At 41.7% G+C, this 19,368-nt stretch overlaps 1 protein-coding gene across 5 annotated transcripts in view; it reads right to left on the bottom strand.

Moving 5' to 3' along the window:
• Positions 1–19,368, bottom strand: part of sptan1 (spectrin alpha, non-erythrocytic 1) — a 125,124-nt gene that overhangs the window by 100,529 nt on the left and 5,227 nt on the right. For all 5 annotated transcript variants that reach the window (XM_086096406.1, XM_086096407.1, XM_086096408.1 and 2 more), the window contains exons 3-11: positions 16,918–17,043; positions 16,333–16,473; positions 15,674–15,954; positions 15,407–15,551; positions 12,854–13,008; positions 11,375–11,510; positions 11,169–11,270; positions 4,879–5,016; positions 642–752 (exon numbers count right to left, since the gene is read on the bottom strand). In XM_086096406.1, the coding sequence (XP_085952532.1) occupies positions 642–752; positions 4,879–5,016; positions 11,169–11,270; positions 11,375–11,510; positions 12,854–13,008; positions 15,407–15,551; positions 15,674–15,954; positions 16,333–16,473; positions 16,918–17,043 (1,335 nt within the window). The remainder of the gene's footprint in view (positions 1–641; positions 753–4,878; positions 5,017–11,168; positions 11,271–11,374; positions 11,511–12,853; positions 13,009–15,406; positions 15,552–15,673; positions 15,955–16,332; positions 16,474–16,917; positions 17,044–19,368) is intronic.

The raw sequence follows: 19,368 nt of genomic DNA, 5'->3' as shown, positions 1-19,368 counted from the left end.
AGCATTTCAATGGGATCGTCCATCATTTTAGCATTAGCGCTAGCTATGTTTTATTCATGAATGCAAGTATTAGGGGTGGAACGATTTTTAAAAACCCTTTAAACTGTTTGGTTTAATAGTTTTGATTCGGTCCATCAGCGTTCTGTTGGGTCCTTTCACACAACATGAGCGCTAACCCATCATGGCGCCGTCCAAGGTTACAGTGGCGCATCATGGCATGTGAATCATATCCTTCCAGCAACGCGGCAGTCAATCATATTGCAGCGGTGCGGGTACAGCCTCGGAGGCTTCTTGGGTTTCATAATGACTAGGGATGTAACAATATCGTGATATCGCGAAATTAAAACGACCACAATATCGTCGCCGTCATGTGACGATATTAAAAACAGCACATCTGTTAAAAAAAAAGTCAGGCTGATTTAAAATGTGGTCATGCGGTACCACCACAAAAAAATGTGCAACGAAATCCTATGCTGGTGCTAGCAGTATAACAGGTAGTGTAGAGCCCTACAGGGAAAAAGCCATAGAATAGATTTTCAAGATATCTTATGTGACACCAGTCCTGGAACCTTTGCTGACACACTCCGAATACTGTATATGTACAGTATATTGTGAATATTTCTTTAAAATGTAAAACTTACAGTGATCTTTTCTTCTTGAGCGCTAAGAGACTTTTCAAAGTCTTCATGCTTCTTAAGCAGTGCCTCTACACTATCCAGGGAGTCACCAAGATCTTCATTCAAGAGGAAAGCCTAAAAACATTCAAGATACAGAGTACAAAATGAACATGCCAGTCTTAAATAATTTTCGTCATACATATGTGATGTGTTTTCACAAAATCAGGCGGGGATTAGTATTTTGAGTAAATAAAAAAAAAATAGATTGCTTGGACAAAAATGTAAATTTTGAGATTTCACCAAAAAGAACCCCCTTTAAGGTCTTTATTTTCATTTCCAGCAGTACAAAAGTTAAAATTTTGGTCTAAGTTGATAAAAATAAGTGATTTTCTATACAATGTATGTCATAACTAGGGCATGTTTTTAGCTGAGCTGCTAGCAAGCGCTGCGTTTTGGGCACCTGTTCCAAAACAAACCAGCGATCGCCTCCAACGTCATTCACAAATGATTGATATAAATGGACATAACAACTAATCCATCCATCCATCTTCTGCCGCTTATCCGAGATCGAGTTGCGGGGGCAGCAGCTTTAGCAGGGAAGCCCAGATTTCCCACTTCAACCAGCTCCCCCAGCAGGATCCCAAGGCGTTCCCAGGCCAGCCGAGAGACATAGTCCCTCCAACGTGTACTGGGTCGTCCCCGGGGCCTCCTGCCGGTGGGCCATGCCCGGAACACCTCTCCAGGGAGGCGTCCAGGACACATCCGAACCAGATGCCCGAGCTCAACTGGCTCCTCTCAAAGCGGAGGAGCAGCGGCTCGACCCGGAGTCCCTCCCGGATGACCGAGCTTCTCACCCTATCTCTAAGGGACACCCTGCGGCGGAAACTCATTTTGGCCGCCTCTGTTCGGGATCTTGTTCTCATTTTGGACACTTGTATCTTGACCTTCTTCTTTTGGTCACGACCCACAGCTCATAGGTAAGGGTAGGAACGTAGATCGACCGGTAAATCAAGAGCTTCGCCTTTTGACTCCGCTCCTTCTTTACCACAACGGACCGATACAGAGTCCACATCACTGCAGACGCTGCATTGATCCCCCTGTCAATCTCCCGCTCCATCCTGCCCTGACTCGTGAACAAGACCCCAAGAAACTTGAACTCCTCCACTTAGGGCAGGATCTCATCCCCGACCCGGAGAGGGCACACCACCCTTTTCCGACTGAGGACCATGGTCTCTGATTTTGGAGGTGCTGATCTTCATCCCAACCGCTTCACAGCAGCGGTTGGGATAACAACTAATAATAGTCGCAAACACCATAATGTGTCTCTCAGCACGAAATCAAAAAGCCAGACGCACGTACAGCCGTGTTGAATAGGCACAAGATGCACATTTATACAACATGGCTGTGTATGCTCTTTCTTACTTTACTTCATCACGTGATCCAAACATCAGCGAATAATCCAAACATCAGCGAATAATCTTATTATAGTTAATCGTCAGTTCCAGCATCTCTTTCTATAGCGAGCCTAGACTTTTAATTTACATACATACATACATCAAGTAACTCCTGTTGTTAATATTTGTACACAACTTGTATGTCTATCTCAAATGAATGCAGGGTGTAATTTCTGTAGCCACCCAAGTTTAGCTAATTAGTAATTTTAGCGGATTCAATTACTTTATGATCACGGTAATGTTTGAAAAGTGTTCAGAATGATAAATGAAGCATCTGGCTTGTCAATTCTGATCCAAAAATGATCAAATACTATCCCAAAAGCTTGGTCTCAATCAACCAAGTCTGCTTCATGCGCACGGAAGGGGCGTGACTACGGCCCGGCCCCCTGTGACACAGTTTTAAAAACCCGCGCGCGAAGGAACTTCTCTCTCTTTTCCTGAACGCTCTTCCCCTCTCCTTTGCCCTATGAACTGCTCAAGGACTCTCTTTTCCTGCAATTCTCTTCCCCTCTCCTTCGCCCAATGAACTGCTCAAGGACTCTCCCGTTCCTGCAACTCTTCCACCCTCTCTCCACCTCACGTCTGGCCCCATGAACTTTTTCTGATCATCACGAGAAACGTGGTCGCTGAGGGTGACCACGCGGCTTCTTCCTTTGAGCCACAACGCGCATCAAGCAAGGGCTCGAAAAACACCCTGCGCATCCCCCAAGGCGCGGGTGTCTGTTCCAGCCGTGAGTCTGAGGCGCAAGGACCTGTCGCGACCTCCACGCCGCGCGTGCATCACCGACCAGCAGCCAGAGACTCCCGGGCAGCATTCCAGCTGGACGTGCGCCAGCCAAGGACCTGCCGCGGCCTCCACGCCGCGCGTGCACCTCGCCACCAACCGGAGACCTGGTGCAGCATTCCAGCATTCAATCCAGGATCGACGCTCGAGTCTCTCTCTCTCCCGTGCGACTGAACCAGTCCGGAAGTTGCGCCTGCATTGCAACCTGACCATATATTACTGGTGCAACGCTTTTATTCAAACATAAAAGAATTGACAGGTTAAACGCTTCCATCTTTATCCCCTATCTACCTTTTTCATCTACCCTTTTTTTTTATCTTAGGTTGCAAGTTTTTTTATTCTTTTATCTTTGATTCACATTTTTATTACGTTTCATTAATAGGTTAGGCTGTGACTGATATATGTGTGTTTACTAAATACATTTGTTGTCTGGAAATTCTATTTCTGCCGAATCATTTGTTTACTGAGTGGATTAGTAATTCTCTTATGAAATCAAAGAACTCCAGGATTAACTAAAGTAGCAACTTCAGATTATGAATTCTTGATAATAGGATTTTTATCGTTTATTTTGCTCCTACAAACAAGCAAAGTCAACATGGTGCCCCAGAGGTTGCTGAGGAAATTACAACTCCCCTCAGTACCGTAATTTCTCATAAACCATTACGGCAACCCAAATAATCGCTACACTTATTTCAAACTTCTTATACAACTAAAAAACTGAAGAGTGTGCAAAAGTATTCATTCAAAAGTATGCATTTTCCGATTGTTTATTAACCAATGATTGTTTACATGGTATTGTTTAATGCTTAAAAAATAAACAGCAATATCCTACAAGCGGGAGAAATGTACTTACCAACATTTTTTAAACAGATTTATGCAAAAGGCTACTTGCAGATTTACCTACATGTCAGTTACAGGTTGTTCATATTCATCAATCCATCCATTTTCCGAACCACTTATTCCTCATAAGGGTTACGAGGGTGCTGGAGCCCATTTTAGCTGTCTAAAGACAGTAGCCGGGGTACACCCTGCACTGGTTGCCAGCCAATCGCAAGGCACACAGACAAACAACCATTAACACTCACAATCACACCTAGAGACAATTTAGAATGTCCAATTAACCTGCCAAGCATGTTTTTGGAATGTGGGAGAAAACCGAAGTACCCGGAAAAAAAACATGCAGGCACGGGGAGAACATGCAAACTCCACCCAGGAAGACCTGGAATTCGAACTCACAACCTCTGCACTGGGAGGTGGACGGGGTAGCCCGTGAATCACCGTGCCACCCTGGTTGTTCATATTATGACTGCAAATAACTATTAAAAGGGAAAAATCCCCGATTTTTGTCACAAGGCAAGACATTTTCTATAATGCTACGTTCAGATCGAACCGAAAATATCGCAACGCCACGCTGGTCTCGCACGTGTTTGTTCGCGGGGTTCTCAATGGAATTTGTTTTGATCAGCGCCGCAACGGAGGAAGAGGAGGGATTTCCGCTTTGGTAGGTGGTGCTAACTTTATTGTAGCATTGCTAGCTTGTTTCACAATTCGACAATTAAACAAACAAACTCACTAGAAAAGCCGACTTCCACGCTTCTTCCCCTAAGCAATCTCTTTTTTGGCCCAGTCCCGGTACACGTAGATCGCAGTGTCTAACAACTCTGGGTTCCTGCAAACCGTGACGATCAAGCTATCCTCCATTGCTATGCTACACATTCTGTACACAACCACTTCCTGTTGTTTTGTCTGCTGTGTGACGTATACTATCTCGACACAGATTGGCTGTCGCTGATGCGATGGCGCCAAAAGTTCAATTCAGCCAACGCTGGCGAAATGGGCAAAGTATTGAAATGCTCGCCGGAAACGTCCTAAAAGAGCCGCCCGGTACGCCATAGCGCACCCCCGCGCGAAGTCCATTGACTACAATGCAATCGCGCCGCCAGAAACGCCTCCCCGACTGTTGGTCTGAACATAGCATTAGACACACACATGAAGGGACTGTTGCATTGAGTAGTCAGGTTACCTCTTGTTTGCTCATCCAGTTGTCTACTTGCTCTGTATCCCTGTAGAAAAGTTGGAGGTCCATACACTGCTCATACTGCTGCCTGCGAAGCTCCCACAACTCCAAGAGAGACTCCTTTTCTTCAGTAAGGATGCCCAGCTGCACACACAAAGTGTATGAGACATCAGACAAAGTGTGATGAGAAAACATTTTCAAGAAACAGTACAAGTACAGATAATATGAATCAGTGACTGCTTTTGTAAATATGTGATGAAACTGCCTTGTAAAAAAAGAAGATATTTCTATGAATTTTGCAAGCCATTACAGCTCATTTTCACGTCCCCCACTTGTTACCACCTCAGCATGTGTGACGTCAGTAGCCCTCCTCGCTGTTGACAAAGCTGTCAGTAAGCGATGGCACCACCTCGCCACCCAGAGTCCGAGCTGTCAGTAAGTTGCTCACTCAGTTTTTATTGTTTAAATGAAGCAGTCTCACAGTGCACAAAAGACAAGGACATACAGTAGGGCTGAGCGATTTTGCCTAAAAATAAAATCTCCGCTTTTTTAACAAAAAATGCGATTTACGATTTTTTCTGGATTTTATATCATTATTATATATATATATATATATATATTTTTTTTTTTTTTACATAAACCAAGAACTTCAGGCAGCGACATAAACGTGCACATTTGTGCTATTAACATAAGCTTGCAAATGTCTATAAGCAATCAGGATAAAATACCTAATTTACAGCAGGCTAAAGATTTCCTCACTCTGGCGATTCACCAATATTGGAGCCGTTCAGAGCAAAAATATCGCTAGTATTTGAGTTGCCAGTCACAGCAAAATGACCACTGCCTAAAAATCGCGTGGGGCAACTTGAGCAATTCTCGCAGTCGGCGTGATGTCACGATGACATCATCTCGCGAAGCAACGTGTCGGCCATTTTGGAAAGGGGGCACGCACAAGTAAACATCGTTAGACAAATGTTGCCCAAAATTAATACATTTCAGCTGTTTTGCATTTTTTTCATAAAAACCCATTCAGCATGACTTATAATTATCGCGAGTCACTGCCACACTTTATTGCGTGTGTAAAGCCACCTCAGAAGAAGGGCCTATGGTGGGATGTGACTCATGCGACAACTGGTTTCACCTGGTGTGTTTGAAACTTAAAAGGCTGCCAAAAGCAAGAAAATTGTATTGTCGAGACTGCCGTAAAACAAAGTGAGCTTGTCTGCATTTTTTTGCTTACATAGCATGTAAATATCGTTTATGGTTTTTGCGCAGTTTTTTATTTTTATTTACTTGTGTTCTACCTCATCTTTGTGCAATAACATTTATACTTTCTATCATGTTTTATGTTCCATTGCAAATAATAGGAGGAAAGAAATAGCTAGTAAAACAAATGAGGTACCATTTACTGTCATAAGACTTTATTCATGTAAATTTAAAAAAATAATAATCACAGCACATCTGCTGCAACAATCAAAAGACAAATTCCAAACTATAAAAATACATTTGAATTGGAAGCGCCTTTCGAGTCCCTCAGTACATCAGCAGAAAAGAGAACAGTTAAAAATCTACAGATTAAATGAGATTTTGACTAAGAAACTAATAAAAAATGCTGTGCGGTTACAGTGGTCAACCTCTAATGGCCAAAATCAAATACGATGAATACATCACAATGATTTGTAAGATGATCTCAATTTACTGTTCCATTATACACAATGCTGGGGCCCAATGTTGCTCAAAATGGCACACACTCGCACAATCTTATCGCAATTCGATAAAGTACATCCCAGCGCTTCATCTTTCAAAGTCTGCACACATCGAATTAGCAGTGTACCTTTCAGAACACTAAATCTATTTTATATAACACGTTTGACATGCATACTCACGAAGGAAATGTTCCTTGATATCTCTACTTCCCTGGCAGGTAGCTGTTTCTTACCCTTCGTAAACGCTGGAGTCAAAAGTTCACAGCTGCAACGAGTAACAAAGTCCCCATGAAGGGTAAACCCCCTGTCAGCAAGTATCTGGTCACCAAGCATGTGATACTTGGAATCAATAAAAATAGACTCACGAACTATCTGTACATCAGAAGCCCTCCCACCCCAACAACTAGACAAAAATGTGACATTTCCCAATGGATTGCGAGCAACAAATACTTTAACAGTACAATGTTTTTTGTAGCTACTGTAGCACTGAGCTCTGGCTAGCAGGTTCTTTGGCAATTCGATGAAGATCTCAAAACAGTCAACAAATGTGGTTAGTCTAGGAAATTAAGCACAGAAAACAGGAAGGTGGATTTGATTAATATTTTCCGTCAGGCAATTTAATCATGAAACCAAGGTTCTGTTTCATTTAGAGTTGAAGACGTGCAGACTTTGAGAGATGCTCTTTGTCGGCACTTCAAGGGTTGACATCTGCCAGGAACAGTAATGCATTAAGAAATAAAATAAAATTACTTCAAGATCCTGTATCCTGTCATGCATGTTATAGTAATCATGTACTGTATTAAGATCTCCGTGATCTCCATGATGCTCTCTCATGTTGTGCCACCTTACACCCAGAGCCAGGACTTTATTTATTTTCTTTCTTTGGGAAGATGGAAGGTACATAATCTGGGTGGTTCTCCATGTTGACCTTAGCACCTAGAAAGAAGTGGCGATTTTTTATTGGGAACCACAGGAAAGACTTGCAATAATACATGGAATATGTATTGTGTGGAAGTGAGCAAACTGGTAGTATATACAAAGTGGTTATTTTGCCGTAACCAGCAATTTGCCTCCAAGCGTTATTTTGCCATGAATCGCAGTAGAACAAAGTGGGGTGTTACGAGGCAGGAACCACGCAGTGCATGACTCACGTCACGGCAAAATAACCAATTCCCGCCAGGCCAATTATATATCGCTCTGGCAATTGACCAATCAGAGCACGGCAAAACAACGCTAACAAGAGAGTTGCCTGTTACGGTAGTAATAACCACTGCCTAGTCTTTTGAATCCTAGCTGCTGATTAGGGCAAAAAAATTGATTAAACTTTTACTCACCAGTAATAACGTAAGTGTGCCTGATTTTAGGTTCCCACAGGCGAAAATCGTCCACGGTACCGCCTGCTTTCACTGTTCCTCGATTGATTGCTTTCAGCCATTTGTGTCTCCTTTTCTTCTCACGAGGAAGAATGAAGATTGAAGAACTGCAGATGCGACTCTGAATTCTTCCTTGTCTTACAAGCCGCAACACAGCAACTTTTAGTCATTCCGACGAACAACACAACGCAAATAAGACCTAAATTTGACGCGTTTGTAATCCAATGCACGACAGAGCAAATGCTTGTGTTATGCCCCCTTTTCAATATGGCGACGCGTTATTGTGGTTGGTGACGTCATAAATGCCCGGATGTCCGACTGCAAGAATATACCGGTACTTGCGGCTAGGTAGCAGTAGCACATACCTGGGTTCTCCCGTTTTCAGCAAGTGGTGAAACAGAGTCTTCCTCACTGTATACATGGGTGCCATATGATTAGCGAGGTGCACCGTGTCCGCTTTGGTGATCGCTCTTATTGTGCCCCTTTCTTGTCTTGCGTGCTTCCTTGTGTAAATGACTACTCCACGGTAACATAGTGTTACTGTTGTTGAGCTCCTCCCGTATGGAGTGCGTGAGGACACGACTGGCAGAGCTAACGCTACGGAAGCCCATGGGGCCGAAAGCCGCGGGCGCGGCGCAACGAAAGGGGGAAAAAAACATCAATGTTATAAATTTTTTTAATTGTTCAAAACAAAACCCTCGAATTAATTTAAAAAATCAATTTAGCGCCCAGCCCTAACATACAGTAGCGTTTAATGCATAAAAGTATTCCAAAACATGCCCCGTAATTTGATTGAACTTATAGACATATTACAGAGTCCGATTGTATTACTGTATACTGACAGCCCAGCTCAAATCGAAATGTAGAGACACAAGTGAGTAGTGAGATTTACCATCTTCAGAGCTGCCAAGTGTTATGGATTGTCCATATTTTGTTATTGAAATCACTAAGGCTGCCGCGTTACACCCACTGATCTGTACGTAAAAAAAATCTGGATAGCTCGGAGCCCATACACGCCCGTGCAAGCCGTTGACGCCACAGGGCGGCCATTTTACCACTCCCATCTCCCGAGCAGACTACTGTATATACTCTAGGCACCGCACGTACAGATTAGACATAGACGGCTTGTAGACTATAGTATAGGGCCGGGGGACCACTATGTATAAGAAGTGGACGGTATAGCTATAACACTGATCTGTATGTTTAACTGGATAGCTCATAGGCCATACACGCCCATGCAAGCCGTTGAAGGCGGCCATCTTACCACTCCCATCTCACAAGCAGACTACTGTATATTATATACTATGACTAATTTATAACAAGTGGACGGTATGTGTTGCTTTGAAGACCCTATTTTTATTTTATCGCTCAGTTCCTTAGACCCCAATATTAGATTTGGCAGAGACATCTTTTGTTGAAGTAGAAAATTGGACTGGAGAAATTGTGAGGGAATGCTGAAAGCTGAATGCTAATAGCTAAATGCATGTAGAATGCTTGCGAAGTAAATTGAGAAGATAAATTACGCGAAAATTATTCATTATTAATTGTAGTTAAATGATAAATGAAAAAAAAAAAGAATACTTCAACCGCAACACGGGATTCAAACCCCTGCCTCTTGTTTACTGGTCCATGCTCCGCAGCACTAGCCACTGAGCCACAGTGGACGTGCTGTTATTATTGAAGTGTTGTGAAATGGGAGTGAAGGATGTCTTGCTGAATGCCAGTGAACATGTCATTAAAAATTAAATGCATTAAATATAACGACTGTTAAATGAAGGATAATGAAAGATAAATTTTGAAAAATAATCTGTGACATTGTTTGTAATTGTACTGAATACTTCAGTATAATACAAATCTAAAAATATGTATTAATATAGAAAAAATAATAATAATCATGCTAAATGACAGAATACAATGAATGTTAACTCTGTCTGCTATTTTGGGGAATTCCCGTTCACTACAACCCTAACGTATAGCGCCAAAAACCGCACTGTCTGAGATCGCAATTTCGGTCTCATAACGATATATCGTTCAGCCCTACCCGCAAGCCTGAGCAGCTCTGTCAGATACGGGCTTTAACATTAGCAGTCAGTAACGTTCGTGTTCTACAATAAGGCAAACATAGTCACCTGAAGTATTGACAGGAGAGGACGTGCTTATGTAGCCGCAGCAAACGCTGTGCTGCTGCTGCTTTGCGCACCCGTGAATGGATCACAAATGTGACAGTCATTTAAAGTTATCCCACGCTGTGTGTGCAAATGCTTTTGCTTAATTGTAGTGTTTCCTTCATTAGATGAAATATTGAAGTTGTACGTTTCCCTGTGGTTTTCTTTTCCTGTAAAATGTCAAACTTTTGCATGTTTGTCACCATGTTTCTAGCAGTGTTCATAAACAACATTGCAACGCATGTTGTGTTACGCAACGTACGTGGTGACTTCCTTCGGAGTAGCCAAGTAGCCAGGGTGACCAACTGCATTTCAATTAATGGCACACTTGAGTTAAGCTTCAAATGCTGTGCACGCACACGTTACGCGGCACAGCATTTGAAGCTCAATTCAGGTGTCCCGCTAATTCAAAGGCTATGTGTTCACGCGCTACGCGGGACAGTTGGTCACCCTACATGTAGCCGCGTGGTTTGACCCACGCGTGCACAACAAGAGAAAAAGAAGGAGCAAACACGTGCGGAGGAAGACAAAAAGGAAACCATGAAGCAAATGATGGCTGCAGAAGAATTAACAACACCGCAGGTGGTGGAGAAAGCAGGAGCACGAAGTGCTATTTGGAGGTTTTTTGGAATGAACTCAAATGCGCAATGTGAAGCGATTAACGCAGACGCACCGGTCTGTGAACGATGTTTTAAAACCTGCCAGGCGAAAGGCGGAAACACCTCCAACCACGCAAAATATTTAAAAGACAAGCCCCGATGAGGTGAATTGAGAAAGGCGAGACACCTATACTTATTAAAAGTGGTAAATGTTCTTTCTGATTTTTACTGTTTGATCTGTCTATTATATTTTTGACAGTTATAAATGTATGAATTCAAAGCATTGTGACTGGATGCATCAAATATTCAAATCAGTTGATTTCCCCCCCCAAAAAAAATGTTTGTTCAAAAACACCAATGAATACTCTAAAAAGAATCATAATTTTCTCTCATATATTTCATAGTACATTATGTACTGTATGTACTTAACAGCTTACTTTGTATCAGGCTTACCTTTTCCTTGACTTCCTCAAAAGCATAATGTCCTGCCTTTAGCAAAATTTGGCCAGCTTCATCAGTGGCTCTAAAACTATCCTCATGGGCATCAATCTCTCCCTGTGAACAAGGAAATTAGAGCAGCACACGTTGAAATTTACTGTTACAAGGTAACATAAAACATGGTCATATTTCAATGCAAATGTGTTAGAAGGGGGTTATACTTTATGCTCCTGATGGCGATCTAGCAGGGCCTCAGCTCCAGCTACGTCATTAGCAAGTTCATCAGCATTAATCAGCGCCTTCATCTCCGTTACCCAACTTGTAAGATCTCTGAAGTCTGCAGTGAAACGCTGCAACCTACAGATAAAGCAGAGTGATAAATCTGATGTCACATCTTTTATGTTGTCATCTACTAACATCAGAAGATGCTATCACATTTCAGGGCATTGCTGGCCAGTCACAGTGTTAAAGTTTGCAATCCTGCTTTTCTTTCTTCTCTCTTGAATTCATTGTAGACATGAAGAACCACATAAACAAGATATTACGTAAAATAGAGGTACACACACACACACACCCCCCCCCACACACACACACACATATTAAAACACGTCCGAAGCATACTGTATATGTCCATTTTAAAACGCCTGAAATGAAAAAAAATACCCATTTTACCGTTCTGTTTGTATTCAAACATTCTTAAACGGCACGTCATTTTTATATAGTGCCTTTCCACCTTAAAATGCCCTCAAAGCGCTTTACATTTTGACTACTCAGTGACCTACTGATGATGCTGGGGGTTCAGTATCTTGCTCAATGATACTTCGACATGGTTGCCCCTGGCCTGGGAATAAACCCACAACCTCAGGGTTGAAAGACGACCACAATCAATCGATTTGAATTGATCTAGAATTTATGGTAGTTTAGGGACTCAGGCTCAATTTTTGGGTATTTATTTATGTATTTTAGAATGTTGTGGTGAAGGATGTCCCATTGACTTGTAAAGAATATCATTCTATTTGACTAATTTCTGTGAGGGACCCCAGGAAGAATAGTCTTCACCATGGAGAAAACTAATGGGGATCCCATTCTAAGCAAATGTATATGTATCAGAGCACCGTCTGAAAAAAAAGAAGAAGATATATTTGTAGTTTTCAAAAATATACATACGTATATCTGTTATCGTATCAGTGTGGAAGAGCAGTAAGTTATCGGTATTGGTGGAAAGAAACAGTTATCATGCATCCCTAATCAAAATTGTGCAAACGCATTGCCAGCGCCAGTCATGCACATCAAAGACCATGGCCATGCCAAGCCAACACTGTGAAAAAAAAAAAAACTTACAATACTTCATAAGAGAAAACGTCTGTGTCATCTTCCTAAAAGCTTTCATAAAGGTTTTAAACCATGAGCGATGCAATAAATAAAAATTGCAAACTAGGCAGATATTATTCATCTTCTTCTTGATGAGTTTATTTTTAAAATAATTCTGTTGAACCACTATTCAAAAAAGCAACGTCTGATTTTATGTGGTTAATTTAAATTTTTGTTTATTGAAGTTGTTTCTGTGACCACTGCAGGTTTTTACTTGTGTATATAAATAGTTCTACACAATAGCACTGAATGCTTGCTCTCAGGATTTACATCAGTGAGAATGCCTGACTTTGTCTCCAAACAATTCAAGCAAAGCCCTGGTATTATACCGGTTAGCGTCATTCAGACGGGCACGACGCTCAGCAGCCAGACTGCGAATGCGCTCCCAGTTTGCGATGAGCTCATCTTTCTTTAGGTGGATCTGAGAGGCATTTTGGGAATGTGTTTGCTGCAGATGTTCGGCATCACCACCTAATGTGTTGACCTGAAAAACACAAACAAGATTGGGAATAAGTCACAAATACCTAACATTTGTCTGACCTATTGCAACGTATCGGCTTGGGTGATATATGTCATCCTCAATATTATAATCAAAGTTGCTTTCACGATGTGCAATTTTACATTATCGAGTAGTAAATACTGCCTCAAAACGGACGCATTCAAAAAAGGACGGGTCCAATGGATTGTCTGCAAAGCAGGAAGAAGTGATGAAATCCTCAAATGGCAATCAGTGTGACTAGGCGGCAAAGAAAGAGAATGTGCTAAGTTTTTATTCTGCGAATCAGCGGGCTGGATTCAGTCATGTGACTGCGGCAGCAGACGAGGGAACACAACTTTTTTTTTATATGGATTTAGTGTCCATACTCCACGAGTAATTTAATAGCACAACTTAAATCCACATCTCTACACTAGAAATGATTCAGGGGTTTATCAAGACTGATGTCGGCCAACATAACATTGTGCCAAAAAATGCCCATACCGTCCCCAGTCCCTGGGTGCTCTCAAACTCTTCCACCAAATGTCACGGACACTCCCACCCACACCAATGCCCTCTCCCATGCAGTGAACATCGTCCGGTTGCAAATGTTTGCAACCTCAGTACTCCCTTTTTGTCCTGTCATCACCCAAAGAAACTGGTGTAACTCGACAGATGACCATCCCCCATCTCTGGAAACCCGGAATCCTCCAGAAGACTCCCCAAAGATAACGGGGGAAAACTTTTTCCAGAACCCATCTTGTGCATCTTCTTTTGCAACAGAACAGTGAACTATAAAATGTTATGTATTTACTGTTCTAAAATGTTGACACTATGATTTACTGTGAAAGTGTTGCATGTATATGGGCATTTCTATCAGTGGGCATTTTTATCAGTGCATGTAGATGAGTAACAGTTGTAAACTTTGGGTACTTTCTCTTTCTGACATCAAGGATTTAAGATAATCTTTTATCAACGATGGGATAGAGTGTAATCTGAAACATTTTCACAAAATTCTCTTTCAAAGAAGTGTAAGGTGGTATTCTTCTACCAGCCTCCACAATATGAGACATGGAAGTGGCCCTGCTGTTGGTTGATGCTAGCTACAGAAATCTATCTTCATCTTTCCTTGTCTCTCGTGAGCCATTCAAGATGAAAGTCAGAACACAACTGGTCTGCCAAAGTATTCCCGCCATTTTTCCCCCTTCTCTTTTTGGGTGGCGGGAATATTAAATATCTCTTCCCTTTTTCTGAAGGCCTCCCAGGCGCACTCCGAAGCCGCACCAAGGGCACCTCTGAAGCCAGCAGACTCCGTGAGGATTTAAAACTGCAATCCCGAAGGGCCGCAAGGACATTATTTGTTTTGATGAACTTTCTCCCTGCTGAACTGAACTGTCTCTTCTTCAACTGGCCTGCTTGCCGGCGAACCTCAAATCTGGGCAAGCCTCCCCACCTCTCCGACCCAAGACCAAACCAGTTTTAAGTGCAGACATTAACCAGATTGTACAATTACATACATTTGGCCTCAGAACAGCTCCAGACACATTTTAGAGCCTCATGAATATCGTTTTGTCTAGTATCCTGAATTGTGAGGTATATATTGATGGCATTGTGGTTTATTCCTGTAGTTGGTATGAACATCAGACTGGGAACACTCTGTAGTTTTCGCCAGACTCCAAGAGGTATCCCTTACGTTGAACTAGGCTAAAGGTGACTTCAGCAGGGCTACAGTAACCTATTTGACCAAGGAGGTGGACCAAGGTCAAGTGTGGCCTCTTGCAGCAAAAATTCAGGCAATCCTTGATTATTCTGCCCCTCTGCGAGTTGCGTCATTTTCCCGGGATGGCAGGTTACTAATTTAATTTTTTTGGTGTGTCCACCAACAAGGAGCGGGCTTTAGTACAACAAAATTTGCCTATGCCACTGATGGTAGCTTGCCTGAGAAATGAGGGGGGGGGGGGGCTTATTTTAATTCACTTCCATTACAATTTTTACTTTTGTGCTGCTGGGAAAGGAAAATAGAGACCTCAAGGAGGCTATTTGTGGAGAAATCTGAAAATCGACAGTTTTGTCCAAACAATACATTTTCGTGTCATGCATTATTTTTGCCGGAGCGGGTCACATATTGTTTAGCAATTATCACCCATATTGTCAAAAATATCATTAACGCAAATTTCCTTGAAATATCGGGATATAATTTGTACGCTGTATTACCTAGCCCTAGACAAGCTTTGCTGTTCAGAAACGCTGTCTATCCACACTATTCTGTGAAGCAAGTATAGATTTAGCATATTTTTGCTGAATATCATAAAATTATCATTAAGTGTTAAAAATAAAATATTGAGGGTTTTTTTAGGCGGGGCCATATCACCCACCCCTAATGTAATAATGTAAGTAATATTCTTGCCTTATCTTCCAGAGCAGCCAAGTCTCTCTCTAGACCCTCGTGTTTACGCAGGAGAGCCTGTACACTAGCCAGATCACGTCCAAAGTCATCAGAGGCCATAAGTTGCTCCTTTTCCTTAATCCAGCTGATGGTCTCATCCACATCCCTATTAAAAACAATTAACAGGTTCATACAGTCATTAAAAAAAAAATCAAGAGAACTAGAGCCTTCCATAGCCACCAAAGAGGTTAAAATGCATAATAAAAATGACAGTTTCAGCATGTTTACCTGTTAAAACGCTGCACCTCAGCAGCTCCAAACAGCTTCCCTTGTCTTTGCTGGGCCAGGCCTTTCAGTCGCTGCCAGGCAGCATTTACCTCTTCCTGCTTGGAAACAATTAGTTCAACCTCAGGATGGTCTTCTTGCCTCAACTTGGCTGCCAGCTGGTTCACTTCATTCACTCGCTCTTCGTGTGCGGCCAAGTCTGTCTGAAATTCTTCAAACTTCTTCTGCAGAAGTTCCACATGTTCAAGGTCCTGGCCTAGCTCCTCTGATGTCGCTATAGCCTCCTGTGGAGCAGAGAAATGGAAATGCATATTGTTTCCAGTACTTAAAAAAAAAAAATGCAAATGAAATCACATTCCATATGAAATTACCTTCATTTAGTAAATGAACAACAAGAAGTAGCTACATTTTAATGTAAAAAAAAAGAAAAGAGGATTGGTTGAAAAGTTCGTCCAGCTGACTGACCAAAAAGCAAGGTGTACATCACCTGACTCAAACTAACTACTAAGCAGAACGGCAACAAGCTATTCTTACAAAGACTAGAATTTTCCTCTTATTCAACAGCAACAAACAAAATTAAACAAAGCCATCATCACTGCCATGCTCTATTGCTGAATCATATGCTCCGCCACTCCTGAAAAAGGCACTTCATTAAATTGTACCTTATCACTGATCCAGCCCAAGGTGTCTTCACACTCACGGATGTATTGGACTAGTTTTTGGGCCTGCAGGAGATGCATTCCCTTCTCCTTGGTTCTCAACAGCAGCAGATCCCATAGGCGCCGTAGCTCCTCAAGTCGAGTCTAGTTCAGAGTTAAGACAGAAGGATGACTAAAACATGAATGTTTTGGTGAAGTTATCAAAGACAAAACTGCACAAATTAGGAACATTTACTTCATTTAAATCGCTTTACCAACACCTTCGCCAAATATCAACAAACAATAGAAGATTCACAGCATTCAAAAGAAATTCAGTGTTCACCTCAATTCAACACCTACCAATAGATACTCAGCCATATTAATACTTGAAAATATTGGTCTCTGTTGTGTCCGGTAAGGCGTGTAGGACTGAGTAAGATTAAAGTGTTAAAAAACACATTCAAAAAATGTAATGAATCAGTTGGATTTCCAAAACACGCACGCACACGCACTCCACCACCACCACCCTCCTAAGTCCACCTGTCCAACCCATCGTGGACGTAGTGTATGTCTACAACACTTAAGAGCCATCATATCATCAGGTCTTACTCTAATGGTCTCAGAGGCAAAATGGCCTTCGTTGATCATCAGGTTTCCAGTGTCATCCAGTTTGACTATGGCCCCAGCATTGGCTTGAACTTCAGCTTCAAAGGCTTGATGTTTCTGCAGCTTACCCTAAGGAAAGGTTTGAAGAAAAGAAAATTGCATCAATACAACAAAATATTTGACTGTGTTACCAACTGCAACAATATCTAACTAATTAGTTGACTATCGGTAGCTAGCAAGGTAATCATTTGTAGCAGCCCTTGTTAAAAATTGTTATTGCATAGCCTACAAGGAATGGGTTTTAAAAGGAACTACGACTGTAATGACCAGTTTGCTCTAAACGATTTGGTTGTTTACTATATTTATGAGATTCATTTTTCAAAAATCATTTCTAGTTTAATATATTTTGTAGAAACTGTATTTGTATGTACGCCACTATTGTTGTTTACATCGCAACGCGCGTAGAATGGCCACTCGCTCTATGCCGAGCAATGCGAAACAGGTATAAAGAAAGTGAGGTAAGCCACATAGCGTTCCTAAAGAAACAACATGCGATCGGGAGAGTCACTCTCCCACATGCCATACTCTAGAGAGCTAATAGTCATATTCTTATTGGAACTCCAAGTATGTTGCCTGTAAAAGATGAAAGCGAGTCAGTTGAATTTAGAGCATACATGCACGTCATCATGGTGCATGGTCAGTATTAGGGATGTTCAATACCACTTTTCCGACCGATACTCAACTCTTGAGTAGTCACCGATACTGATACCAAATACCGATATCACTAGTAAATAATATTCCCCACCCAAAAATAACAGATGATTTCAAAGAAAGATCTCTCTCTCTCTCTCTCTCTCTCTCGCACACACACACACACACACACACACACACACACACACACACACACACACACACACACACACACACACACACACACACACACACACACACACACACACACACACACACACACACACACACACACACACACACACACACACACACACACACACACACACACACACACACACACACACATATATATATATATATATATATATATTATTTTCCTTAAAACTGTATGAAATTAATGGCAACTTTCTATTCATATAATTTCACATTTCTAGTTCCTGATTGTAAAACGGCTGTAGGAGGGCGGCCAATAATGGTATCGGCCACCACCACGAGCACCAATACCTGGTATCGGTAGTCGCTCATCATAGATAGTACCACCTCTGCCACAATTTGAGCCAGGAAAAGCCCTGCATACGCCTTCAAAAAGATTTGGGCGAAAGATGATTGCAGAAATGGCATGCATATTTAGGCAATGGTGCAGACTGTTCGTAAGTATGTGTCATTTGGGGTATATTGTGTTGGTTTAGTTGATTTTTGTATTACTTATTTTCTTTTCTTTCTTTTTTTATTACTTCTTGATAACATCTCGGGCCGTTGTTTTTTTTTTGTGTTTCATTTTTGTTTTGTTTGTATTTTATTATATTTTTATACTGGTAATTTCTTACAATGTTAAGCGCTTGCTTGTTATCTGTGAGTTTACATTTTTTCTATTAAAAACAATTGTAAAATAAAAGTAAAAAAAAAAAAGAGGACCTTTTGCTTGTATACACCACCGTTGCAGAGCGACTACGTCAGATTCACAAAGTGGCATGCTCGTCCAATGAAAGGATAAACTGCCAAATTGTGTTATCCCAGTGTTTGACCTACAGATGGCGCCACACAGACAGGTTTTGCTCCAAATTCAAGCATTCAACAAACATGTACAAAAAAAATTCAAAATTATGACTAGGACATGTACACAGCATAAGTAGACACCCGTTTCTACAGTTTATCAGCAAAAAATAAAGTTGATTTGGGGTTGAATTGCACTTTAAATAGTGTACTTTAATTATGTAAAGCACAATGAATTATCTTGAGTATGAAATGTGCTACATAAAAAGCTGCTTTGCCTTGCCTAACACCAAAAGGTTTTTTTCTGCCCAGCCAACCAATGGCGGAGGCACGTGGTGGCCACGGCCACCCTATACCCCTCCCCCCTTTTTTTTAATACTTAGTCATGAATTTCGCTCTTCGGTTTCCTTTTCTACTTGTGTACAGGTCAGTAACTGACATTTGCCTTATTGCTGCCAAGTGGCAGAAAGCTCTATTGTAACTGAGCAACTCATTGACAATTGTAACAGCTCCAATGCATTTAATTCATAACATACTCTATGCTCTGAAATTATTTTATACAGCCCACTAGTCGGTGCTCGCAGCCCAAGGTCAGCATGCGAACGGTATGGTTGCATGGTTAAGAACCCCTTATTTAGACATTTGAGGTTATGAACTTATGGATGGCCACCCCTATTTGAGTCATGGTTTCACCCTGGCCACCCTAATGAAACATTTCTGGCTACGCCCCTGCAGTCGCCATCAGCCAGAGCAACTGATATCGTTTAA

This window comes from Leptonotus elevatus, chromosome 15 (genome assembly GCF_054856555.1).
Source record: "Leptonotus elevatus isolate MCC_2025b chromosome 15, RoL_Lele_1.0, whole genome shotgun sequence".
NCBI lineage: Eukaryota > Metazoa > Chordata > Actinopteri > Syngnathiformes > Syngnathidae > Leptonotus > Leptonotus elevatus.
This window is presented reverse-complemented; position numbering and strand designations above follow the sequence as displayed.